The 27,453-nt window shown below is 52.5% G+C and overlaps 1 protein-coding gene across 12 annotated transcripts in view; it reads left to right on the top strand.

The window, feature by feature from the left end:
- RAP1GAP2 (RAP1 GTPase activating protein 2) overlaps positions 1–27,453 on the top strand; it is a 234,108-nt gene that overhangs the window by 112,336 nt on the left and 94,319 nt on the right. For all 12 annotated transcript variants that reach the window (XR_001359646.1, XM_014529236.1, XM_014529230.1 and 9 more), the window contains one exon: positions 11,664–11,748. Coding sequence is in view for 11 of the 12 variants with exons in the window: in XM_014529236.1 (XP_014384722.1) it covers positions 11,664–11,748 (85 nt within the window). In the remaining variant the exon portion in view is untranslated. The remainder of the gene's footprint in view (positions 1–11,663; positions 11,749–27,453) is intronic.

The following is a 27,453-nucleotide window of genomic DNA, read 5'->3' as shown; positions in this document are numbered from 1 at the left end:
GGCAGCCCTTCCGCCACCACTGCTCCCATGCGCTGATGGCGCTGGCCCTGCTTGCACCTGCTGATGTTGTGGAGCAATCGGGGCTGGCACCAGCAGTGGGTGCGAGCAGTGGCTGCTCCCCTATCGCCCCTCAGGAGCAGGGGAGGTGGAGAAGCCTGAGGGGTGATCAGGGCTGGCAGCCACTGCTCACACCCACTGATGGTGCGGAGCGATTGGGGTCGGCGCTGGGTGCCGGTGGCAGGTGTGAGCGGCAGCTCCAGCACTGGCAGCTAGTGTGAGTGAGGCCGGCGCTGGCAGCAGGTGCAAGTGCCGGGTGGGACTGCTGCGTGCGGGAGCTCCCCTATCGCCCCTCAGGAGCAGGGGAGGTGGAGAACCCTGAGGTGTGATCAGGGCTGGCAGCCACTGCTCACACCCAGTGATGGCGCGGAGCGATTGGGGTCGGCACTGGGTGCCGGCAGCAGGTGTGAGCGGCAGCTCCAGCACCGGCAGCTGGTGTGAGTGGGGCCAGTGCTGGCAGCAGGTGCAAGTGCCGGGCGGGACTGCTGCGTGCGGGAACAAAGAATTTTCAGTAACCAGCAGAGGCAGTAACCACCCTGATGACAGTGACCGACGCCCTGCCTTGGTCTGGTGTCCCTCCTCACCTGCTCCACCATCCCGCCCTGACCGACGCCCACCACGTTCCTTGCTCTGCCGCCTGCTGCGGATGCCCGCCATGCTCTTTGCACACCCCCTGGTTGTCAGGGCATGTCATAGTGACCGGTTGTTCGGTTGTTTTGTTTTTTGGTCTATTTGCATATTAGCCTTTTGTTATATAGGATGACTATCTAAATATTGTTTATTGTTGAGCCAAAGAGGGTGCTATAATTAGGTTTTCTTTTTTGTTTAACCTTCCCCCCTGAGTTAATGATTAACTCATGTTCTCCCTATTAGCATAGTTTTCTATGTACCTATGTTTTTCTATTTTTTCTACCATAATTCCTTAATTTTTTTTCTGCCCAAACCTTGCACCCATTAGATATCCTGTCAATTTCATTCTTTCCATCAGGAGATCTCACTTTCAGAGCTCGTTCTCTACTGGGCTGTTGCTTCTGAATGCAAGAAAAGGTGCAGGGAGTAAAAATTTCTGAGCTCTTGCATACTCCATATAGTCTCTTCTCCTCTCACACTTGGTTGATAGTTTGCCTGGGTATAAAATGTTAGGTTGAAAACAATTTTCTTTCAGAATTTTGAAGGTATTACATTATTGCCTACTAGATTCTAGAGTTGCTGTTGAAAAGCCTAATGATCTGATGCTTTATATTTCTTTGCATATGGCGTGTATTTATATTTTCTCTCAGGAGTTGTTGAGGATTTTTCATTTACCCAGGTGTTCTGAAACTTCCCGACAATATTTGGAATATATCTTTTGTTATTCATGTGCTGGGTACTTGGTGGACCCAGACTCAAGTCTTTCAGTTCTGGGAAATGTTCTTGTACTGTTTCTCTGATAATTTGCTCCGATTATGGTGAAACAACACCCATTTTATTGGTTGCCTTGGCAATGGATGGCTCATCTCTGCTTCATAATGTCTTTCTAGAACCTTTATTGGTTAGATATTGTATCCTCTGATGTTTTTATCTTCTCTGTTTTATTTCCATATCTTTGTTTTTTGTTTTACTTTTTGGGAGACTTCCTCAACTTAGTATTTCAATCATATTTCTGTTTTCTAAGGTCTCTCTCTTTCCTGATCATTACATTTTTATAGTACTCTCTCTTCATGTCATGGATACAAAATGTTTTCTCTCTGAAGGTTTTAATTTATAGTATTTTTAACGTTTCCATTGGTTCCTTACATTGTCTGTTTTCTTCAGGTTCCTCTGGATGTCTGGCCATCCTTAGCCGACTCTCTGTACCCAAAAGCAAGGCACTAGAAAGTGGATTGGGGACTCGGTGTGCTTGGGCTGGTGTGCCCCCTGGGGGCTTCCATGCAGGGTGATGGTTGGGTAGCAAGTTGCCTTTCCATTGGAGGAACCCAGGTGTGGTCTTTTCTGACGGATTATTCAGTTTCTCATGGTGCTGAGGGTTGGAGAGGTCATCTGGCTGGTGAAGGAGGGATAGGTTGGGGGGTGGGTTCCCCCAGGTCATCCATCCTGGTCTGTCTTCCAGATGCCTGTGATCTCTTGTAGGCTGAATTTTTTTCCACTACATTTGCTTTTGTCAGTTCACACTTTAAGAAATAAACAAAAAAACCCCACTATTATTTCAAAGGGGCTTCAGAGAAGCATAATAAATGCAATGCATGTGGTCAATTTGATATGTTCATCATGGAAGTCTCAACAGGCTTAAGACTATATCTATTTCTATCTCTGTCTCTATATCCATATTCATATGCATAATTATATATATCGCTCCTAGGGAAGTGAGGGAGAACTACTTAAAATTATTTTTTATTGTGATAGGTGTCATACATCCAAACCAAATCATAAAATAAGCACCCATGCACTTGCCATCCAGGTCAAGAAATACTAGCAGGCCGGGAAGATGCTGCTATTCTGTGCTTTTTGACTCCATGGTTTTGCGAGTTTGATTCTGAAGCTGCCTGAGGCCGTGACCTTGTGAGCTGGCCGCCTTTGCTCTGACCATGACGTAGCTCCCTCAACTGAGGCCAGGCCGTGCCAAGCAGAACCGCTGACCCCGTGTCGGAAGCTGCTCACGCGGCAGTTTCCAGGGGATGCGCTGCGTAAAGGGCTGGATGAGACGTGCACGTAGGTTAGTGATGTCCTCAGTGCCGGGAAAATGGAGCCTCTTGTACAGCGGGGTGACTCGCCTGCCACCACTCCCAGGCACTCGTCCTTCCCTCAGCTTCCCCACTCCACTCCATCCGGGCGGGGTCCTCCCTCTCTCACTTCTCCTTTCCAGTCCCCACTGAGCACTTCTGTTCCTTTCGGCCTTTTCAGCCCTACCAGCCCCCCCGCCAGCCTCTCCTCCTATGGCCTCAGCCTCCACCTTTGTTCTCCTCACACCTGTCTCTCTGTTTAGGCTTCAGTTCTTCTCGGATCTCACCTGGGTGTCCCAGGGGCCATGCAGTGTGACCAGAATGAGTGAGTTATCAGCTGTCTCTTGCAAACCCAATTCTCCTTCGTCCCTGTCATGGTTGAAGCATTGATCATTCAGTTTTCAGAAGTCTTTTCACGTGTTTAGCACTCTCTTCCTCCTTTACCCGCAGTCACCAAGTGCTCTTCATTTTGCCTCTGAGATGCCTTATGGATCTGACCCTCTTGTTTCATTTCCATGGCCATAAGCACAGGGGAGCCCCTCCCATTCATTCCTCCCTCCGCCTCCTCCCCTTCCTGTCCCTCTGTCCGCCTCTCTGCTGCCATGGAGCCCTCCAGCAAAGCCCTGCAGGTCAGACAGGCCCTGCCTCCGGAACCTGCTGCTCCCCTTTGCCCACAGATACAGTCAGATTGCTTAGTGCCTGGTTCCCAAATTTCAGCCATCAGCAAACCACCATCACTGTTTCCATCATGTCTGTGTGCCACCTGTGCTAGTTACTTACTCGTTTCCTTTAACTGGCTCAGTGTAAAACCATGAATAAACTAGGTTTCGAAGGCAGTGTCACTACCATAAAAGGAAAATCAGAGTGGCCTTATCACAAATGGAAGGTCACTGCAGAAGATCAATAACCAACTATGACAATCAAGACCACCCCAGATCATCTCGGCTGCCAGTGGGGCAGCATGTGCCCCACTCTGGGCAGGTGTGGTGGGGCGCTCTCTCAGTGGGCTCCTGCTCTTCCCCACCGCAGTGGGCACAGAGGTTTACATCGGGGACTGTGGGCCAGACTGCCTGGTCCAAGCTTTGCTCTGCTGCTCTCCAGTGGTGGGAACTTGGGCAAGTAACTTAACTCTCAGAGTCTCAGATTCCCCATCTGTAAAGTGGGATTAATGATACTCGTTGCAAAGGTTGTCGTGAGTATTAAATGAGATAGGATATGGGGATCACGTCAAACGGTACCTAGGACATGTTAAGCCTTCAGGACTGTGTGCTAGTTTTCACTTCTTCCTGAGCCTCCCTTGGTCCCTCATGCAGCCACAGCTTGATGCCCAGGCCATGGCCTGGGGTGGTCAGTCACACCTGGCACACCTCCTTTGCAGCCCTGGCCTCTGCCGTCAGTCCACTCCTTACTGGGCACCTAGAGCCCTTGGGCCCCTGCCCCTTCCCTCCCCTCACACAGGGCCCTGGCGTGCAGGCTTCATGTAGAAACCAGCGGTGCTTTCTGGTATGTGACTACTCTCTTCCCGCACATCCTGCTGAGGTGGCCTGGGATCTGTGCAGCTTGTCCGCCTCTCCAGCCTCAGTGTTCTTGTCTTTGTGACTGGGCTGTTGATGGTTTATAGTGTTTGTCCCGGGCTGCTGGTCTCTGTGTCCATGAGCTCTGGGGTTGGGTGTGCACGGTGGTGGGGGAAAGGTTGCTGTTTTGCATCCCCTGGGGAGTTGTGAATTATCAAAGGTCTAGACCAGTGATGGCGAACCTTTTGAGCTCGGCGTGTCAACATTTTGAAAAACCCTAACTTAACTCTGGTGCCGTATCACATATAGAAATTTTTTGATATTTGCAACCATAGTAAAAAGAAGATTTATATTTTTGATATTTATTTTATATATTTAAATGCCATTTAACAAAGAAAAATCAACCAAGAAAATGAGTTCGCGTGTCACCTCTGACACGCGTGTCATAGGTTCGCCATCACTGGTCTAGGTGGTGCTCCGAATCTCCAGGATCCACTTTGAATATGCACGGGGATAGGCTGTGACTCCAAAGTCCAGGGTGCCAGGTGCCGACAGGTGAGCAACACCTGCTCCTTCCCGCGGGGGTCTCTTAGGGGGTCTCCCAGGGGCATCGGGGGCTCTCCCTCCACCTGCTGGAGCCTCATTCCCGAATGCCATTACCCCTCTCCTCCCTCCACCCCTCTGCCAGCTCTGCTGGGCTCGTGTTTCTCTCCCCGTCCACATGGGCCCCCACGGGGTGGACACTCACGTCTTCACCTCTGGGTCTCCATTGGGGTTTGTGTATGTGCAGGACCTGGTGGCCCCCACACAATGGCTGTGCTCCCCTGTCCCTGCCTCCCAGGCTGTGTCCAAAGTATGTGGGCATCTGTGTTCCCCAGATTAGAAGCCGTCCCTGCCTCCCCTCCACCCTCTGGCTGGCACTGTGCCTTGGCCCCTCCATCAGGCCCACTCCTTCCAGCTCACTTGACAGCAGCCTTGGCAACAGTAACAGTGGCGACCAGGCCTGCGTTTTTGCTGAGGACCAGGCCCTGTGCTGAGCAGGTTACAGGCCTGATCACACCGCCTGGTCGGGTGCTGGTATTTTACAGATGAGGAGGCTGAGGGGCAGAGAGGTGACCTGGCCGATCAGGGTCACGGGTGGCGCTGGAATTCTAACCCAAGCCTGTCGGACCGTAAAGCCAGTGCTTTTGATCCATTGCACATACTGCCCACCTGCCTCCCTTGAGGCCCGAGCCTGGCCCTCTGCTCCAGCCTGCTGCCAGGGTGTCCTGCACACATGGATGGAACTTCTGGAATGTTTCCCACCCTTGGGGATGCCGCAGCACTGCTGGCTGGTAGAATGAGGGCTCCGTGATTGTGCCACTGGGCCTTGCGTCTCTAAAGGCAGCAAGGTGGATTCCTCTGGGCATGGGCCCTCAGCCCCCACCTAGCCCGGTCCACTCAGCCATCCCCCTGGCCCAGCTGGCCCAGTGAGCACATAGTTCTCAGTCATCACGAAAACTGTCTAAGACTCGTCACATGGAGAAGCTGAGCACACTTTTCTGAGTCCTGTGCAGGAAAGTTGGAAGTTCATAGGAGTTGTGAGTTAGTGTGCCCATTCTGCAGAGGGGAAAGCTGAGGTTTTTGCTAAGACTCTGAGAGTCCAGCTTGTCATCATCCTGGCCTCTGATTTCCTTTCTTTACCAATTGTGTCCGTTTCATATGATGATTTCTCTTGAAGCTCTTTATTTTTTATATTATGTTAATGCTATTTTATTTCTTTTAAAAATTTTATTTATTGATGTTTAGACAGACACACACACAGACACACACACAGACATCAATTTGCTGTTGTATTTATTTCTGCATTCATTGATTCATTGGTTGATTTTTGTATGTGCCCTGACTAGGGATTGAACCCGCAACCTTAGTGTATCAGGATGACGCTCTAACCAACTGGGTTACTTGGTCAGGGCAATGTTATTTCATCTCTTATTGTTTATGGTCTAGTTGGTTATATAGGATGTAGAAATGTGCAGTTAGAACTCTAAAAGTCTCTCCCAGGGGATGACTCTGCTGTATGCACTTAAGAGTGCTGGGAGCACTCTTTTCCCTCTTTTCAATCTTTCCTTCTTTCCATCCTTCCTTCCTTCATTTTTATTGAGCTACAGTTCACTTATAAGATGTTGCTTTCAACAGGGGGAGTAGTAAGGAAACGCTGCTCAGCATCTCAGGCATCGCCGTAAAGCAAGAACTTGCACACAGCCTGGCCCCGTGGGCACCACAGGCAGCTGGAGAAGAAGTTAAACAGCAGGATGACAGCAGTGGAGCTCAGTCAGCCCCTTCTCTCTCCTTCCTTTAAAAAATGGATATACAGCCCGAACCGGTTTGGTTCAGTGGATAGAGCGTCGGCCTGCGGACTCAAGGGTCCCAGGTTTGATTTCGGTCAAGGGCATGTACCTTGGTTGCGGGCACATACCCAGTAGGGAGTGTGCAGGAGGCAGCTTATCGATGTTTCTCTCTCATCGATGTTTCTAACTCTCTATCCCTCTCCTTTCCTCTCTGTAAAAAATCAATAAAATATATTTTAAAAAAATTGATATACAACTTATATGTAATAAAATTTACCCTTTTAAGGTGGATAATTCAGCGGTTTTCAGTATATTCACAACATTGCACAGCCATCACCACTGTGTAGTTCCAGAACATTTTATCACCTCACGCTATACCCCCAGGCCCATGAGCGGTCACTGCCTATTCCCTCCTCCCACAGCTCTACAGCCACTGACTATCTTCTGTCTCTGGATTTGCCTGTTCCGGGCATTTCATGTAAATGGAATCATACAATATGTGGCCCTTAGTGTCTGGCTTCTTTCACATAAGCGTTCCGTGTTCGAGGTTGTCCGCATTGTGGCATGTCTCACTGCTTCTCTCCTTTTCATGGCTGAGTAATATTCCCTCGTGGGAAAGACCACACTTTGTTTACCCGCCTGTTGGCTAATGGGCACTGGGGTTATTCTGCCTTTGGGCTGTTGTGAGTGATGTTTTCCATTCCTCTGGGTTTGGTTTTCCCCGAAGCTCTTTGCAGTGGCCAGCTGTCTCCATGTCTCTAGCCTGGCTGTTTGGAAAGGGAGAGAAAGCAGAGCCCAGTGTGGTGGCTGGCGGGAGGCTGGTGTGGGGGGAGATGCAGATGCCGACAAGGGGAGGGCGGGCTTAAACCTGGCCCACAGCCGTCCGGTGGTAGGTGGGCATTTTCCCTGTTGATTATTAACCGACGGTTATGATCCTGAGAGGAGATCCCTGGGGCTAGAATTGGTGCTTAGTTGAGATGCCAGAAATGTTTTCAAAGACATTTAAACAGTCCTGGACCCTTGATTCTCTCTCTCTCTACAAGGAGACCGGATCACCATTTTATGAGTCATGATAACAATAAAGATGATGATTATAATAATGGTCTACATTTATAGAGGACTTTATTTTTCATTTCATAGCCATTACTTTTAATTCCTTAGACCATTGTCACCCCCATCTGCAGATGAAGGAACTGGGACACAGAGAGGTGAGGTGATTTAACCAAGGTCACACAGTGGGGTAGCAAGAAGAGCCGGACTTGAACCCAGGAATCTCTTGATTCGTAGTGTAGGGCATTTTCATAGAAATGTGTGAGGGATGATGGCTGCAAGGATCTCAAAGGGTCTGAGGCAGAGCCAACGGAGGCTGGAGGTGAGGACCCTGGATGCCTGGGTGCTGAAAGTGGGGTCCTCCCCCTGCCCCCCGGGGCCTGTCCAGTTCCCTACAAACAGCCCCATTTGGATGAATTGTCCTTTGGTTTTTCAGCTTCCCCTCCAGGCTCTTTGATCATTTCCTCCTGAGATTTGCATTTGGCTAAAGGTGGCTAGAACCTCATTTGGCTAAAGCCAGTAAGCACCTCTCCTGGCCTCCCTGAGCCCTCCCAGGATCGCCCAGGCTCTGGGGAAGGAACGCTGAGTACAGGAGCTCAGTGCCATGTGGTTCCAGGAGGGAGGCATGCTGAGTGGGCAGTGCCCTAGACCCCCTTAGGCGGGAGGAGGGCTCCTGTCCTGTCCATTCACACCTGCTCTTACCACCTGCTCTTAGCTGAGTGAATGCCCTTCCTCTCCTCCTCGGCCTTCTCTCTGCCCTCCTCCCCCCTCCTCCACTCCCATCAGCAGCCCCTCCTCCTGTGCGTCCCTGTGGGGGTCCTGGACCCCGAGTCCTTAGAGCCGCAGGTGGGCATTTGGCTGTCTTAGTTGAAGGGGCAGTTTCCAGTCTCACTGCTATGATACATGTCAAGATCACTGTGGGCTACTAGAAAGATGTTACAGAGAATAGTGAGGGTCCCACCTCTGCTAATAATTTACTCTTTACTTATAAAAATTAGATCAGATTCAAGGTCACCCCTTGATAGACCCGTGTCACTCTCACCTACTCATGTGTGACGTTTGCCTGAGAAAGGGCTGGAACTGCATCGAGCACTGTAGTTCTTATCTCAGTGCCAGCCAGTAGCCGGCCGGGCTGGCTGTCCTTGGGAGGGTGGCTGGCACTCGAATGTCATTGGTTGTGAAGGCCGGGGCAGGACAAGGTGGGGCCCAGCTGACCACAGCAGGGGTGCGAGGCTGAAGCAGGGATTCCATCCTCCTTGTTTTGGGTCCTCTAGTTACAAAGCCAAGGCTAGAGCCTGGGACTTGGGCAGTGTTTTGTTTCCTAGGGCTGCCGTAACCAAGTTGGGGGGGGGGGGGGCTTGAAATAACAGACATTTATTGTCTTCGTTCTGGGGGCTAGAAGTCCAAAGTCAAGTGTCAGCAGGGCCAGGCTCCAAGCGTCGCTCGGGAAATCCTTCTGGTGGGAGACACCCTGAGCTCCCACTTGAGAGTCCTCACCGCTCCCTGGAGGTTATTCCAGCATCCGGGGCAAACAGGCTGGCGCTGGGGAGAGGGCTCAGTCCAGGGAGGGTTTGGTACGGGGCCCTTTGTCTGGGATGCAGGGAGCATCTGCTCTGGCCTCATGGGAGTGGACATCTTGTGCCTTATGGAGGGAACCATGTACACGAGAGTCCCTGGGCCACTGGTGTAAAAACCTGCCAGTATTGCCCTCCCCTAGAGCGTGTGTTTTTGGAGAGCCAGGGCAGCTATTGGTCAGGTTGGCCCACAAGCCATCTCCAGGGGAGCAGGCCAGAGGTCCTCAGCTAACCCCCAGCTGTCCTCTAGTCTCTGGGTGGAGCGGGGGCTTGCCTCCCCTCCCCTCCCTGCATGCTTTTTCCTACCAGGCTCCCAGCCCCCAAGGGGAGCTGCCTTCCTCTGTCCTCACCTCAGGGGACCTGAGGGTGGTGCTCCTCATCCTTGATCATTCTTCCTCCCTTCCCTTTCCCCACCATGGCTCTCAGGGGTGCAGCCCATAGAGGAGGGACCGTGGCTGCTTGGGAGAGGGCAGAGTGGCAGGAGGGGTGGGCCTGGGTGGACCACAGGCAGGTGAGGGCCGGAGCAGCCAGGCTGGATCCCATGGTGGAAGGGAAGGTTGGTGGTTCTGGCTGAGAGCTAGAAGAAGCTGCGTTCATTCGTGTGTGTTTGTGTGTGTGTGTGTGTGTGTACGTGTGCTGAGTAGAAGAAGCTGCGTTCATTCGTGTGTGTTTGTGTGTGTGCATGCGCGCGCGCGTGTGTGTGTGTGTGTGTGTACGTGTGCTGAGTGTTGGCCCTGCTGGTTCTTGAGCTAGCTATAGTCTGCATCAGGAGGGAGGAGACCCTCTCTCCAGCCATCAGAGTGAGGCCAACGTCCAAGAAGAAAGGAGGAGGAAAGCCGGGCCTCGTGGTTCAGTGGTTGAGCGTTGACCTATGAACCAGGAGGTCATGGTTCGATTCCTGGTCAGGGCATATGCCGGGGTTTCGGGCTCCATCCCCAGAAGGGTGCATGCAGGAGGCAGCCGCTCAATGATTCTCAGTCATCATTGATGTTTCGATCTCTCTCTCCCTCTCCCTTCCTCTCTGAAATCAATAAAAAATATATTTAAAAAAACCAAAGAAAGGAGGAGGAAGGCAGATGGAGGAGCAGAGGGCGAGTCGGCAGGTTGAGGTTAAGGGGTCACAGGAGCCTCTCCCAGCCAGAGGTGCACACAGCCTCCTTATCGCGCTTCCTGGAGGACAGGCTGCGGGGCAGGCAGGCGTTGTGTCAGGGTGGACAGGGCCCGGGGCACCTGGCCTGGCTTCTCTTAGTCTGGGCCTGTCTGGCTGAGAGGAGCCGGGACAGGGTGGTGGCTGGGCTTAGGACAAGGGTGTGCTCTGGGCAGAGGGCTGGGCTCTGCAGGGTGGGCTTCTCTCATGAAGGAGGTTGGGGTTGGAGCTGTGACCCCCTTTGGCAGGACGTGGGCTGGAAAGAAGTGCAGACGCGTTCTCTCGAGTTGGCAGGGGGTGTTCCTTGGTCGTTTAAGGGGGACCAGGTGTTGGGCTGACTCAGCAGCTTCAGGCTGGGGCTCTGGAGAAGCAAACAGTTGCAAAGTTGGGGCTTGGATGGTTCATCCTGATCTTTTGAGGCTCCTCGTACTGTTATCCTTGCCTTCCCTCCCGTCCCAGGACATAACTAGGGCACGTCCAGGACGCCAGAGTCCCTCGTCCGGGGCCTCCCCCGGGCTCTGCCCAGCTGGCTGTTGCGTAACCGCCGTCCCGAAGCCTTATCCTACTGCAAACATTCTGCCTGGTGATCAGACTGTGCACTCGCACTCCCTGGTCACTGGAAGGGCCAGATGGAAAGTGGGGGGTGTGCGAGAGCAGGGAACCTGTCGCAATCATGTTGTCATGGTGACACAACTCTGTTTAGCCGTCTCCCCGTGGTCCTAGCCCACAGGGACTAAAATAAGTTTCACCTGCAGCTCACAAAGCAGGCAGCCCCTTCCTCCCAAGGTCAGCTGTCTGGCTGGAGTGTGTGTATGTGTGTGTGTATGTGTGTATGCGTGCGTGTGTGTGTGTGTGTGTGTGTGTGTGTGTGTGGTGTGTTGAGGGACAGAGGGGCCACAGAGAGGATGAATAGAAAATGTTCACCCCTCTCCCCTTCTTCTCCCACCCAGCCCCAGTCCTGTACCTCATTAGCCCCGTGACTCTCAGCCTTCAGCGTGCGTCAGAACCACCTGGAGAGACGGTTAAATGCACATTCCTGGGCCCCGTCACCCGAGAGTCTGGGGTGCACCTGAGAATTTGCATTTCTCGCAAGTTCCTGCTGCTGGAGCAGGGACCACGCGTGGAGCAGCCCTGCTCTGGGTTTTACTCCATCCCAGCTGGGAAATGCACCCGATTCTGGTTTGCTCAGTGTGTGTTGGACTGTGTGCCCAAGCCCAGCGCTTTGGAGGAGAGAGTGGACGGTGCGGGCAGGCCCTCACTCACCTCTTCTGTGTTCTGTGGCCTCCTCACAGGAAGCAGGAGCTGGCCAACAGCTCGGATGTGCCCCTGCCGGACCGGTCGCTGTCCCCTCCTCTCACGGCACCTCCCACCATGAAGGTAAGAGACTTAGAGCTGGTAAGTGAGGAGGGTTGCAGCTCAAGGCTCTGCTTTGTTTCGGCACCGGCCCAGCTGCGCCTGCCCAGTGAGGGCATGGGGTGCCCAGCCTCCTCTGGAAGCAGCGTTCACCTGAGCTCAGCAGCGCGGGAGGGAAGTGTGACTGAGACCCAGGGGTGTTAGGGTGAGGAAATAGACTGGGCTGATGGGGTTGGCAGGATGCTTGGTAATTAGTGAGAGGCCTTGTGGAGCTGTGGGGTTCCGGAACAAGGGCCCCAGGCAAGAGGAAGCGGGAGCGGTTTAGCATGTAGCTGCAGGCTAGTGCCTTAAGGGGCCACTGCCCAGAAGGGCGGCCAGGGCCTGGGGATGGGAAAGGAGGGTCCCATGGGCTGGGACCCTCCTGGTTCTTTTTAAGACATTTTTAGATATGGGTTTTAAATTGATTTCAGAGAGGAAGGGAGACAAAGAGAGAGATAGAAACATCAATGATGAGAATCATTGATCGGCTGCCTCCTGCCCGCAACCTGTGACCTGTTGGTTCATGGGTCAGTGCTCAACCATTGAGCCACACACTGGTCAGGCATCTCCTGGTTCTTGAATGGAACTTGTACGCAGGTCTACCTGCCTCCCACTGGCCTTCTTAGGCTGGCCCCGTCACCCCAGTGCCTGCAGGAGAGTTGCCTTAGAGGTTCTGGGTAATTCTTCTCCTGTTACCATTTTATTCACAAGTCTCTCTCCTGGGAAACCACATCCCAGGTCCCCATGCCCAGGCCCATCTCATTCCTGGAAAGGAGCTGAGGGGCCATTTCCCTCCCCCCACTATGCCCCTCCCCCTTTACCCTACTCCCCCTTGGTGGCATGGCCACACACCCCTGATGTGGCCTTCAGGGAGGACTTTGGCTCAGGCAGTATCCCTGCCCAGGCAGCAATGCACCTCCCTCCCTTTTTTTCTCCCTCCCTTGCATTTTGCCAGGTGAGGGCTGGCTTTGAAGAAGTCACCCACCGCCTGAATCAGCTGAGGGGACATGGAGGCCAGCCTCCGTCTCTGTCCTGGAGCTCTGCTGTGAGGTGACTCACAGGGGAACTAGTTAGGGCTCTCTTCTTCCCTGTTCTGGAACTTGTAGTCTAGCTAGGGAGACAAGAGTTGAAAAAATAATTTTAAGACTGAGGGATGGACAGTTCGGTGTGATGATAATTAGGGCTGCTCTCTGTTGCACCCCCTCTTCCCTGAACTAATCTGTTGCAAAGTGATACCCCCAAAGAAAGCAGATAAAAAACCCACCTTTCCATTATCATCTCATATTGAATGCTCACCATGCACAGAGCTGTGTGGTATGCACTGAGGGGCAATATCACTGGATGGCAGCCAGCGCCTGCCCTGGTTGGACTAGGATTCAGAAGTGGGTGGGGTATAGGGCTGACTGAGGACCTCTCTGCTCTCCTCCTTGTGGGGTGCCCTGGGAGCACTGACAGCCAGACCACCTTCATCAGCCTAGTCAATGCTGTATCTGAGCCACGGGCTGGGTGGCTTGTTTGCACGGCTGATTGCTGAGAAGCCTATGGCCATTGTGAGGTCCAGCACGTTGGTCTGCAAGATGGGGTGTGGGGTGCTTGACTGTGCTCATGGATGGCGGGAGTGTGCAGGGAGAACTCTGAAAGTTTCCTAGGAGGAGTCACTGAGTCCTCTTGGCAGTCTTCAATTGCTCCCATACTCATGTAATTCATTCAACACCCAACATTTATTTGAACGTCGTATTAGTCAGGACTCTTGGTTTCAAGTGACAGAAACATAACTCACTTTGGCTTAAGAATAAATGGGAATTTATTGCCTTCTTAATGGCAAGTATAGACTCCAGGCACGGCTGCATCCATGACATCTGTCACTTTCTACCTCTTTCCTGTATTGGTTTCATTTTTTTGTTAAACTCTGTCTCTGTGATGACAGGAATGTGACAGCTGCTCCTACTTGCTAAGCGAAGAGTCTCTTTTCCCCAGTAGTTCTAACAAAAGGCCCAGGGAGGAAGCTCATTGGCCTGGCTTAGGTCACATGTCTATCTCTGAACCAATCATTGCAACCAGAGAGATGGAAGGCTCTGACTGGCTAGACTTGGTCTCATCTCCACCATCTAAACCCTAAGAACCAAGAGTGGGAGAGGGGTGGCTTCTCAAAGGAAAATTTAGGTGTTACTCTGAGAAGAATGCTGACCACGTGACATTGTGGTCCCTGTTCTGGAACTTGTAGTCTAGCTAGGGAGACAAGAGTTGAAAAAATAATTTTAAGAATGAGGGATGGACAGTTAGATGTGAATATTCCAAAGGAGAAGTACAGCATAATGGGGGAACAATATAACGTCTGTGGAGGGGGAATCTAACCTAATCTTGGAGAGTGTCAGGGAGGGCTTCTTTGAGGAAATGATGTTTAAGCTGAACCCTGAGAGTTGAGCAGGAGTCAACTGAGGGTGGAGGAGGGTGTTCTAGACACTTACTACTCGAAGTGAGGCCAGGAGACCACAAACACCTGCATTATCTGGGAGCTCCGTAGAAGTGCAGGATCTCAGGCCTCCCTCCAGACCACTGAATCAGAATCTGCATGTTAGCACCATCCCCATTCACATGTACTTTCCACTCAAGAAGCACTGCTGCGGCCTCTGAAATGCTCTGGGGCAGGAGAGCCATGACTTCTCCAACCAGGAGACCAGCATGGCCAGAGCATCCACCGTTAGGGACGGAGAGTCAGACCCTTGGAAGTTCTGCTGAAGATATTGGGCTTCATCCTGCCGAAGGGCAATGAAATCATTGAAGGTTTTAGTCAGAGGCGTAGATGATGGGACAAATCACCGCGGTTGTTGTGTGGAGAGCGGGTGGGAAGGAGCAGAGTGGAAAGTGAGAGATGAGTCGGGAGGCTTCTGCAGAAGTCCAGTGAGGAGAGGAAGTTAGCCTGACTCTGAAGGCCCTGTGAGGTTATTTGGAAACAAGTCAGGTCTCAGATTTCCTAGGAGGTAGACTGATGAGCTAGGAGGATCTGGGAGAGGTGGGATCAACTGGATACATGGTACAGCCCTTCTCTGAGATGGCGTGACCCGGAAGGGAGGGCGAGGGCTTGACTTCTAAGTGCTGAGTTGGACATGCTTGAGACACGAATGGGGATGCCAGTGGCAGCTGGGTCCTTTTATGTAATGATGTTTACTTTGAATTTATATTAGTTCACACAAACACTCCATCCATGCTTTTGTTCCGGCCCTCCGGTCCAGTTTAAGAACCCATTGTGGCCCTCGAGTCAAAAAGTTTGCCCACCCCTGAGCTAGGAGGATCTGGGAGAGGTGGGATCAATGGGATACATGGTACAGCCCTTCTCTGAGATGGAGTGACCCGGAAGGGAGGGCGAGGGCTTGACTTCTAAGTGCTGAGTTGGACATGCTTGAGACACGAATGGGGATGCCAGTGAGCAGCTGGGTATTTGGGGGCCAGGTTTAGAAGGAGGGTCTGGACTGGAGGTAAAAATCTGGTCATTTTCATAGAGATGGGATTGAAGCTTGGGGTGTAGGGGTGGTGGGGTGGTGAACTCTCCAGGGAGAGGATGGAGTAAGAAGATTCCTGGGATAGCACCTTGAGGGACTCAGGGCTGGTGTGGAGGAGGCTGGACACATGGTGGGAGGAGCATTCACAAAGGAGGGGCGGGCGGCGGCTGTGTCAGCTGCTCGGAGAGGCCAAGTACAATGTGCAGTGCACAGTGGCCTTTGGGCTTAGTGCCCAGGTTGCTGCTGCTGATGTAACTGAGAACAGTTGTGGGGAGGGAGGAGGAGTGGACACCAGACTGGGTGTGTGAGGAGCGAGTGGAGATGGTGCGGGACTCAGAGGGTGTAGACAACGCTTGTGAGACGGGAGACCTGACTGTGGAAATGCTGAAGGAGGGAGCAGGGTGTACGGAGATACAGGAGAGAGGGGGACTGATGGAGAATTTGGAGCACAGGGAAGAAATTATTAGTTAACATTGATTCATTAAAAAATTATATGAACATCCGTTGGGAGCTGGACCCTACTTTGCTCCGGCCAGCACAGGGTCTGGCCAGCTGTCAGGGGGTGAGGCTGGCCTGTGTGAGACCCCAGGCAGCCTCAGAACAGAGCAGCCACCTGCAGGGAAATCTGAGTGACCCACTGTCAGAAGGCAGCCCTAACCCCGGGCGCTCTGTCCTTCTCTTTGAACTCAGCTCAGGAATTTCCCAGCCTGTGACTTGACTGTCCAAAGCCCCAAGACTAAGGTCAAAGCTGGGAACGCAGAAAGATTCGAGGGGCTGCCCTGGGGACTCACACTCAGGACACTTCTGTGGTTGGCATTGGGAGGTCAGTGTGTGGTATACCTGGACTTAGGGGTCTCTTTGTGATTGTCATTTGGGCTTATTCTGTATCTAAGCTGTAATTAGACGCCTGTTCAATATGTTTTTATTGATTTTAGAGAGAAAGAAAGGGAGAGCAAGAGAGAGTGAGAGCATGAGATAGATAATAAATAGATAGAGAAACATTGATGTGTGAGAGAAGCATTGATTAGTTGCCTCCAACGCTTGCCCCGACCAGGGATCGAACCTGCAACCTAGGTATGTGCTCTGACCGGGAATTAAGCCCCAAACCTTTTGGTGTACAGGATGACATGCCAGCTGAGCCACACTGGTCAGGGCAGGACATTTTTCTCTTTGTGCAAAGCTAACTGATCCACGTGGGACTTAAAACCACCACCCTCATTTCCCTCACCAGCCTGCTCACCACCGAGGGAGTGTCCTTTGTGTGACTGCACTTGTCTGTTGCTGGTCGTGCGAAGCTTCTCTCCATTGAGTTCCTTGAGGCAGCAACTGTCCTGCTCTGCGGCCCCCCCCTCCTGGCCGGGAGGCTGGGTGGCAGCATGACATGCCAGCTGAGCCACACTGGTCAGGGCAGGACATTTTTCTCTTTGTGCAAAGCTAACTGATCCACGTGGGACTTAAAACCATCACCCTCATTTACCTCACCAGCCTGCTCACCACCGAGGGAGTGTCCTTTGTGCGACTGCACTTGTCTGTTGCTGGTCGGGCGAAGCTTCTCTCCTCTCCATTGAGTTCCTTGAGGCACCAACTGTCCTGCTCTGTGGGCCCCCCCTCCTGGCCGGGAGGCTGGATGGCAGTTGTTTGTGCTGTATTGACCGTAGGGATGTCCAGGTCAGAGGAGCCTCCACTTGATCTTCGATTTCTCTGGTTTTGCTTGAATCTTATATCCCAGCTGAGCCTCTGTGTCCAAGAGACACTTCTCTAAGTTAAGCTCATAGACATCGGTTCTTCAAGATGGGCCAGGAGCCCCACCCTTCCCCATCAGCCTCACGTGGGATCACATGCGCAGACCGCGGTTCCCACCAGCCATGAAGGCAGATCAGGCCTCCGACCTGCCGGTTGTTATTTACGATGGAGTCTGAGACACCCGAGGTGGAGGCTGGACCCTCTCCAGGTCTCTGGCCCTGGGAGTCTGGGCCGTGGGGGAAGGTCTCACCTGGTTTCCTTGGCAGTGCAGGTGGGGCAGGGGTGGCAGGCATACCCCTTTGGTATTGATTAGCTTGGGAGCCGCAGAGTGTCAGGGATGGACGGTCCATTTCTTTTATAGATAAACTGGATAGAAAATGACTCACCTAAGGACCCTCTGAGGATACTTGTGTTCCTACGGTAGCCAGCAGATTTAGTTAAACTCAAAGCCCCAAACTGTCTTTAGTAAAGTGCTCTTTTCATCCCACCCCCACATGCAGGGACAGCCCTTCTTGTAGCTGCTTCTTCGGTTGGGGAGGGGCTGCTGGAGGAGCAGCCGGCCTCCTGCCTGAGAAGGCCCTCCCTCCCCCAGGCCACTGCCCCCACTGCCATGCCTGCTGCAACTGGTCCCACTCCTCCTGCCCCACCTCTTCGCTGTTTGTCTTTTTCAAGGGGATTTTTTTTTCTCATGCGAAACTGAGAAAAAGCCACCAAAGAGATGCCGAGCAGATGGGCTGAACGAGGGCCCAGTTCCCAGCCAGAACTCACACTGTGGATGGCGGAGGGTGGGCTGGGAGCGGGGTTGGGGCTGTCTCCCTGGGAATACTGTGGATCGTTTCCAGGCCCACATTTTTAATGATCTGGTTTTCATGCAAAAAATACCAGATCAACAGGCATTTAGGGAGGGCTGGCTTTGCGTGCCCAGCATTGTGCTGGGTCCCAGGGGGTCACACCGAGGCCGCAGTCCTCACCCCTCAAAGAACCTGCTGTCTCCCGGGGCCCTTAACTGAGCAGAAGAAACCATATGGCTCAGCATGTGACAAGCTCAAGTGTGTCATGCCGCTTCTCAGTGGGGTGGAGAGGAGCGAGGACAGCTTCATGGGGAGGCCGTGGGGGAGCGGGAAGGGGCCCTGATGGCGAGCACAGGGGGTTGGGCCAACCCCCCTGGGACTGACCTCACACAGCAACCGTCCAGGGCTCATGAAGTGAAGGGGATGGGCTGACCCTCCAGGTCATCCTCCAGCGCACAGTGCAGTGCGTTTTGTTGAGGGTGACAATGCTGGGACTTGACGTGACCTTGATCTGAACCATCACACTGGCCTCTGGAGCCCCACGAGGCCCGGGCTGGCCAGGTCAGGTGGGAGGTGACCCTTGGAGAATATCCCTTTGTGCAAGTCTGAGGGCGGCCCCGCTCAGACCTCCTCCATCTCTCTCTGTGCAGGTCTGAGGGAACAGGGGGTTGGGCCAACCCCCCTGGGACTGACCTCACACAGCAACCGTCCAGGGCTCATGAAGTGAAGGGGATGGGCTGACCCTCCAGGTCATCCTCCAGCGCACAGTGCAGTGCGTTTTGTTGAGGGTGACAATGCTGGGACTTGACGTGACCTCGATCTGAACCATCACACTGGCCTCTGGAGCCCCACGAGGCCCGGACTGGCCAGGTCAGGTGGGAGGTGACCCTTGCTCAGTCTTCTCCATATCCCTTTGTGCAAGTCGGAGGGCGGCCCTGCTCAGACCTCCTCCATCTCTCTGTGCAAGTCCGAGGGCGGCCCTGCTCAGACCTCCTCCATCTCTCTGTGCAAGTCCGAGGGCGGCCCTGCTCAGACCTCCTCCATCTCTCTGTGCAAGTCCGAGGGCGGCCCTGCTCAGACCTCCTCCATCTCTCTGTGCAAGTCCGAGGGCGGCCCCCACTCAGACCTCCTCCATCTCTCTCTGTGCAAGTCCGAGGGCGGCCCTGCTCAGACCTCCTCCATCTCTCTGTGCAAGTCTGAGGGCGGCCCTGCTCAGACCTTCTCCCTCCCAGCAGAGGAGAAGGAGGCCTGGTGTGCCTTCCGTGGGGATGACCAGAAAGTCATGTTCCTGCTTTGCTTCCTTGGTACTTTGCTCTTCACTCACAAATGCCTCCGAAACCTTCAGAGGGGGTCAGGCAGGTGGTAAGTCTCCAGGTGCCAGGGAAGAATGCGGATATCAGAGGACCCTCTCGTTGTTCCCAGCTGTCTGGTCTCCTCCCGCCACCCTTCCCGGCTCACCAGTGCCCACCAGCCAGTCTCTCTCCCTGGGCCTCGCCAGGGTTTCCTTTCCAGCTTGTAGCGCAAACTCAGGCCCCTAGTGTCCCCCTCCTCTCCTGGGAAGAGTTGAGTGAGGGGTGTCAGCCCCTCTCAGATCTACCAAGTCTGTATGAACAGGTGAGGAGGCATTTGTGGGAAGGATGTTGGGAGCCGCTTGGGCGGGGGCAGGAAGGGCTCAAGGACACCCGCAGGGAGGTTTGGTTTTTCCTTTCTTGGAGAAAGCCCTGGAAGGGGACAGGAGAGGGCAAATGTTTGTTCCCCTCATCACCACCGCTGCGGGAGGGTTAGCTGGCTCTCTTGTTGATGCTCTGTGGGCCCTGGGAGAGCCGTCTCTGGTTTCCACACAGACCCATGTCTGTTGCCCGTCCAGAGCCCATCTCAGGAGCCACTTCCAGGAGTGTTTTGATTTCATAGAGGCCGGAGGACAGGGGAGCCCAAGGGCAGTGCAGACGTGAGGAAGGGCTCACCTGGCCTGCACCTGCAGGGCTGCCCCTTGGCAGCATCAAGACCCCAGAGATGCTTGTGTGCACCACCTGCATGGCTCCACCCCTCATGTGTGCACAGCTGCACATGTGTATGTTGTCCCTGATTTTGTTTGTGTGTTAAGGTCAACTAGCTTACACTTCTTGCAAATCTGGCTACACTTTAGCTGTAGCCAGATTTTAAAAAGTTGACATACATTGAAATGCATAAATCTTAACTGTATACTTTTATTTTAATTAAAAAAAATTTTTTTTAATTCTCACTTGAGGATATTTTTTTCATTGATTTTTAGAGAGAGTGGGTGGGGAAGAGACACACAGAGAGAGAAACATCGATATGAGAGAGACACATTGATTGGTTGCCTCCTGCATGGGCCTCAACCAGGGCCCAGGCCAGGGAGGAGCCTGCAACCAAGGTCGTGCCCTTGATTGGAATTGACCCCGGGACCCTCCAGTCCACAGGCTGACGCTCTATCCACTGAGCCAAACCAGCTAGGGCTGTATGCTTTTATTAAAGGGTACACCCATGCGACTCACATTCTGATTTAACTGAGATAGGCCATATCTGCCACCCCACAAAGTTCCTCATGTCCCCTAACAGCCACTCCCTCCCACCCACTACCTCCCAAGCAACTAGTGTTCTGGTTTTTTCCCCTGTGAATTGGTTTTGCCTGTTCTGGAACTCAATGCAAAAGGAACCATGTAGCGTGTACTCCTTGTGTCCAGCTCAGCACCATTTCTGTGAGATTCGCCCATGCTGCTGAGCGTGTCAGCAGTGTGTTCCTTTGTCTGAACACACCACAGGTTGCTTATTCTCCTATTGAGGGACCCTCGGGTTGTTTTCAGTCTTTGGCTATAATGCATAGCCAAATACTATGAACATTCTGGTATAGGTTTTATTGTTTTGTTTTGGGCATGTGTTTTCATTTCTCTTAGGTAAGTACCGAAAGTGAAATGGCTGGGTCAAACGCTGGGCAAATGTTTAACTATATGAAACCAAACGTTGTGCCAGATGGTGGTACTATTTTACATTCCTACTGCTCCACATCCTCGCCAACATTTGCCATTGTCAAGTTATTTAATTTTAGTCACTCGAGTGGGTGTGTAGGAGTATTTCACTGCGGTTTTAATTTGCATTTTGCTAATATTGTCAAACACTTCTTCATATGCTTGTTGACCATTCTTAGAGTTCCTTTTGCCCCTCATCCTCCTTGGAAATTGGGGTGTTTGTCTTCTTGTAGGCATTCTTTATCTATTCTGGATACAAGTTCATTTCTTTTTTTTTAACAGTGTCTTTGATGAGCAGAAGTTTTAATTTTGATGATGTCTAACTCATGTTTTTTTTTAAAATTTTATGTCTGTAGCTTTCTGTTTCCTAAGAAATCTTTGCTTAGTCCATATCACAAATATTATCATGTTTTCTTCTAGAAGTCTTATAAGTTTAGCTATAGGTCTAAGATCCATGTCAATTTAATTTAATTGTGTACAGCCCAGTGTAGGGGTCTAGGTCTATTTAGTCCCATGTGGACACCCAGTTGTTGAAAAGACGTTGAGTTGCTTTGGTATCTTAGTCAAAAATCCATTGGCTGTATGTATCCAAGTGCACCCATGCATCTGTGTAGCTGTCTCTATAAGCCGTGGTGTTTCTCCAGATCAGGGATGGCAAATAGGTGACACTTGTGCTGTCACTCCTCCCTTCTGCCCCTGATGCTAGTAATTGATCACGGCACTCCTTCCCCTGAGCGTAGACGTGGGTCAGAAGCCCTCCCACAGAGCACTGCAGGCAGCGTGGCCAGCCCCGCAGCGCTGACATTTGAGATGAATTACTTCTGGCATCTCTGATTGAAATTGTCAGAAGAGGGTAAGTGATTTGCTCAAGATTCCAGAGCTGGTGATGCAGAGCCAGGATCTGGAGTCAGGTCTGTCTGTGTGGCTCCGAAGCCTGTGCTGTCCTATTCGCCACTCCAGATCACTCTGCACAAATCACTTGAGCATGTTACTTACCCCCCTCCCCCCCCCACCTCCACGATCTTCACCTGTGGAATGGGGACAGTGGTCACCTGGAGGAGTAGGTGTGAGGAGGAGTGAGGAATCCAGGAAGTAGCTAGTGCAGTCGTTGGCAAACTCAGTCAACAGAGCCAAATATCAACAGTACAACGATTGAAATTTCTTTTGAGAGCCAAATTTTTAAAACTTAAACTATAGTAGTAGGTGCTCAACAAGTCATTACGATCATTATGATCATTATGATAAGTGTGATGGTGGTGATGTGATGTGGTTCTTAGCTCTGCGAAACAGCTAGGGCTTCTCTCTAGGGAACTGGGAGCCACCAGCACATGAGAGTCCCTTGACTGCTTCCATGTAGCCTTGGGCCCCTGGCCTTTGGAGCTGGAGGCCCCACAGGGGAGCCTTGCTTCCTAGAAATTGCTAGTGAAGCCCAAGCCCAGGCCTAGGCATCTGGTCATCAGGTCCTTATTCCTTCTCTCCTTTGCGTTGGGGAACAGGCCAGCTGGGCTTCCAGAATGCTCTCTCTGGGAACCCGCTTCCCCTCTCCTTTATCCTCCAGCCTGTCACCCTTTCCTTCTGACAGGCCACATGGAGGCCAATCCAGTCTCTTTGACCTGGATCCGATCCCTTCAAGGTTCTTCTCAACGTCGAGTAGTTAAGAACATAGTTTCTGGAACCAGTCTGCCTGGGCAGAAGGCTTTGTCACTTGCTGGCTGTGTAAGTGCTCTCTGCCTCAGTTTCCTCCTTTGTAGAATAGGAATGTAAGAGAACCTGCCTCCCCTGGTTGCAATGGGGACTAATTGAAGTGATGCAAGTTTATCACTTCGAACAGAGGCATGTAGCAGGTGCAGCAGAAATGTTAGTCATCGCTCCTCCAGAGAACAGCAGTGCTTACAGGGAAAGTCTGGAAGGAAGTACACCGGTTTTTCCGCTGTGAAGGTAGTTTCTCCCCAGGACTCCTTGATTTCCTGCCTGGCTGGGGTCCTCGCGGCTGAAGAGTCTCTCCATGTCCAATGAACAGACATTGAAATTGCATTTTGTGTGAGTGGCCGCACCTGAGCCCTGTGTGTTAGACCCCAAACTCTGCCTGAGTTTGGGAGAAACTGGGATAACAGTGTGGGGTGGGGGGATTGGCAAAAGGCTGGAAACCGAGGTCCTGAACCGCAAACTCAGACAGATCTGGGGAGGGCTCCTCAAGGGAGGAGCGTCCATCCCGTATCATGTTCTGGGTTCCCGCGGTGAGGCTGCCCTGAGCCAATCAGGGCTCACAGTGCAGGCCGTCCCCGGGGGGACAGAAACACCCTGCAAGGTCTGGACAGTTCAAGGGTATGGAGAGTCCCAAGGTTGGCCTTAGACTGTGTTTCATTTTTTAAAAAATTTCTTATTTTTAAAAAATATATTTTTGTTGATTTCAGAGAGGAAGAAAGAGGGAGAGAGAGATAAAAACATCAATGATGAGAAAGAATCATTGATAGGCTGCCTCCTGCTCCCCCCTCGCCCCCAATGGGGATCGAGCCTGCAAACCGGGCATGTCCCCTGACCTGGAAGTGAACCTCCTGGGCTAGACTGTGTTTTATGAACTGTTTGTCCCCATCACAAGTTTCCTTCCTCATTCCTTTGGCCTGCGGCTACTGTTGAAACGAGTCTGTATTTCTAGACAGACACTGACCTTGTGCCCTGATAGAGCACTTGGCGTTCAGGGTGTCTCCTTGGGGCTGCTCCCCACGCTTCTCTGGCCCTAGTTATGCCCCCTGCCTTTGAAGGCCTGACAGCTGTCCTCCCCTCACTCTGCCCCTGGCTCTATGGCTTCCTGCTTGCTTTTCCTGATGGATTGTGGTGGGTCTGGGGCACAGGGGCCTGGGCCTGGCCCTGGGATTTAGTAACCAACTCCGAGACATTGTGCAGTTCAGTCATCTCAGTTTCTTCATTTGTAGAATTGAGCCCACCCTATGAGGTGGCTTTGAGGATTACAGGAGGAAGCAGGTGGGCAAGGGCTTCAGAAAGCACCGGGCACGTACAGGTATGATGTATTGGTGGGTAATGGACGCTAGTGGTTACTCTCATGGGCTCTGAGCTCGTGGCATTGTTTCATTGGTTATCCCACTCTCCTGTTCCAGCTGCCGTCGACTCTGCACTGGGACCCACTCAGGAGGGGTGTTCTGCCAGGCATCCCTCCTGACACTCAAGCCCAGTGTGTCTGGTGCCTTGGGGGACAGTAGGTGGGGGGTCCTGTGTTTGCTCCTGAAGGGATACTGAGCCCCAGTACGTACCTCGTGTTGTCCTTTTCCCCTCAGACCCCTGGCAGATTCCCTGCTCGGTGTGGAGATGGAGTTTCAGGCCTTGGGTGTGCATTTATTTCCTGGGGCTGCTCTAACAACTTGACACAAACTCGGTGGCCTAAGACAACAGGCATTCGTTCTCTCACAGTTCTGGAGGCTAGAAGTCCAAAATCAGGGTGTCGGCAGGGCCATGCTCCCTCCAAAGGCACCAGAGGAGGAGGATCCTTGCTTGCTTCTTCCAGCTTTTGGTGGCTCCAGGCATTCCTTTAGCCTGGGGACTCCCCTCTTTCCTCCGTCCACACACGGCCTCCTCTTCTCCCTGGCATCTCTGCTCTGTGGGTCTCTTACAAGGATTTAGGGCCCATCTGGATCCACCTGGGTCTCATCTCAAGATCGTTAACTTAATTATATCTGCAAAGACCCTTTTTCCAAATCAGGTCAAATCCGAAGGTTCCTGGGCAGGACATACTTTTTTTGGGGGGGGGGTAAGGGGGGTCACCATTTAATCCACTCTAGGTCGGGGCTGTCCCCTTCAGGAGCTCCTGGGGAGCTTGGTGAGGCCCAGAAGCCTTGCCAGCACCCCCTGACCCTTGTGTGGTTGGGTGTCATGCAAGTGAGACTGCAGGGGTGTTGGATGGGGCAGGGCTGGGAGGATCTGGCCCAGGGCGGCCCTGGCTCACATCCCAACGGGACAGGGCGTGTTCTTCCCATCCTTGCTGCCACAGGGCCTGATGCAGAAGGGCCCACAGTTGGTGCTTCCTAAACACGTAGTGGTCGGTGCTTAGTAAATGCTCATAGTAGGTGATTTATGAATCCTCACTGATGGCTCCAACCGTGAGAATGTGGCATCGAACAAAAAACCCAGTATTTTCTTAGAGAATGTTTATAAGACTTTTTTTTTGAAATAAATGGTATATTGCTTATTATAAAAAATTCAAGCAATTGCAAAGCACAGAGAAAGTAAAAAACACACACCCTAATAATAATTCTACCACCCAGACGTATTCATCCTTACCATTTGCTAAGCGTCCAGACATCTTGGCATCTTACACAGATACAGACATAAATAAATGGGATCGCACTGCTTGTGTTCCTTTGTAATAAAAATAGTTAAATTCAATTTTACTTGCATTTAACCAGGAAAGAAAAAAACCTGGCAGCTCAGAAGGAATTGCTGAAGTTCAGCTAAATGTTTCCTCTCTGTAAGAGATATTAATTCCCATAAGAGTCCTCTGAAGATGAGCTGAAAGATTAAAGAGAATACGGTTGAGGGTGGAAATGTTAAGTTTTTTTTTTTTACTAAATTGTTTCAACCTTATACTTAGTGGGCGGCTCCCTGATTTGAAATATGAGGCCCAGTGGCTTTGGAGGGGCGCTGGTGCAGTGTGTTCGGCCTCTCCGAGGGCATGACTGTTGCTACTGAGACGCACTGCTCTGCCCTCACCAGGAGGCTGGGCTGATGGGCTCCGCACCTCCAGCCTCATGGATGGAACGTTCCAGAGCCCCGGCTCAGTTAACGGGAGATGAAGCTGAGCGCTGCTGGGGGAGCTGGGGGTGTGAATAGGTCTGTTAGCAAACGACAGGGGCTGAACTGCTTTGCTTTGGCAGGAGGACCGAGAGTGTGTGAAATGTCAGATGTGAACGTGATGGCTGCTTGGCTCTCAGTGGGAAACCAGAAGTGAGGGTGGTGGAGGCAAGGAGAGGGAAGAAGGGACAGAAGAGAAGCAGGGAGGGGAAGAGGGACGGAAGGGTTGCGAGGTGAGGTGGAGGAGTGAGGTGTGCCTCATCGAGGATCACTAGCTGGTGGGTCCTCTTTGTCCCCAGATGAGCTTGTTTGGCCAACAGTTCAGTTCCATACTCTGGGGAAGGGCGAGTTCTCTGCAGCTCCTCTGGTGCCTTCTACCCTTCCCGAGTCCTACAGGTGTCTGGGTTTAGGACCTTGGCCAGATGCCCTGCTGCCGTTTCTAGAGCTCTTCCTTCCCAGGGGCTGGCGGTGGTGGTGGCCCAGCTCAGAGGAGACCAGATTGCATCTCACCCCAGAGACGTGGTGGGGGTCGGGATGATTGAGACCCCAGCTGGGTTCCCTCCCGGCTCCTTGGCCTCACCCTCCCGTGGATGCATAGATGGGGCCCAAGACAACATCTGAGTGTCCCTTTGGGGTGGTTATTCCGTGGTTGGGAGGGCTGGGCTGTGGGAGGCAGGAGGCAGGGTCTGCGGGCTATTTCTCTTCATCTCCTCCCGCTGGTGACCCTTTATTGAACCGGGAAGGTATGATCTCTACTCTCGGAGGGTCTGATGGCTACGAGGAGGCAGAGCCCCAGAGATCACACTGTGAGAGTGACCCAAGATGGCACATGACCTCCCCGAGTGCTCCCGGGGTCCCTGCTGGGGTGTGGAGGCAGGGGTGGCCTGGGTAAGCGAGAGAAGGCAGGAAACCCGTGCACAATGCTCTTCCTATCACTTCCCCATCAGGGGTGGGTCCTGGGGTCGGGTGCCCTGGGGGTGAGTCTCTTAAACACCAGAAGAGTGAGGCAGGAAGCAGGTCAGGAACCATGGTCAGATGTGAGGAGCAGGAAGGTGGGACTTCAAAGCCTGGGAGGGTCCGTAAGTGTCAGGGCTGGGCCTCGTCACCCGGGGAGCAGGGCTGAGCTGGGGATCCAGAGCCTGGGGGAACCTGAGGGCAGTGCTGGCAGCGGAGGTGGGAACTGGGAAGCCAGGCCTCCCAGGTCCTCCGTCCAGCCTGAGTCGTCATGGACGGGCAGTGTCCCGAGTCCTGTTGGTCCTTTACACCCGGAGGCAGCCCTTCTCCTTTCTGCACGAGTCCTGCACCCAGGGGAGGTCTGGAGTCCACACCTGGTCTCTTGAAGATTAGCAAAGCGCTTTAAGGCAGCTATCAAATGTCCAAGTAAAGTTCACCCAGACTGAGGAGGTGCCACCGAGCATTTCAGCTTGGAGGGCGGGGAAAGGCTACCCAGTTGGAGGCATGGAGCAGAGTGTCCGAGTGCCTTCCTCCCCACAAAGTCCTCTTGGACTTGCATCTGTTAGGAGGTCTGTCTCAGTTTCTTTTTTTTTTTAAATTGATTTTTTTAAATTGATTTTTTTTTTTTTTTTTTTTAGAGAGAGAGAGGAAGGGAGATGGAGAGACAGATAAAACATCAATGAGAGAGAAACATAATCATTGATCAGGAGCTGCCTCCTGCACACCCCCTGCTAGGAATCGAACCTGCAACCCTGGCATGTGCCCTTACAGGGACTCCAACCAGTGACCTCTCGATGAACAGGACAGTGCCAAACCAACTGAGCCACGGGCATGTGCCCATGAGTTCTTTCCCCTCTCTCCCTCCAACAGAGTGTCCTGGGAGGGCCTGCATCTGGCCAGCGGTGCCCTTTG

The sequence above is a fragment of the Myotis brandtii genome, unplaced genomic scaffold, assembly GCF_000412655.1.
Source record: "Myotis brandtii unplaced genomic scaffold, ASM41265v1 scaffold1167, whole genome shotgun sequence".
Classification (NCBI taxonomy): Eukaryota; Metazoa; Chordata; class Mammalia; order Chiroptera; family Vespertilionidae; genus Myotis; species Myotis brandtii.
Note: the sequence above shows the minus strand (reverse complement) of the source record. Positions and strands in the feature narration are given on the sequence as shown.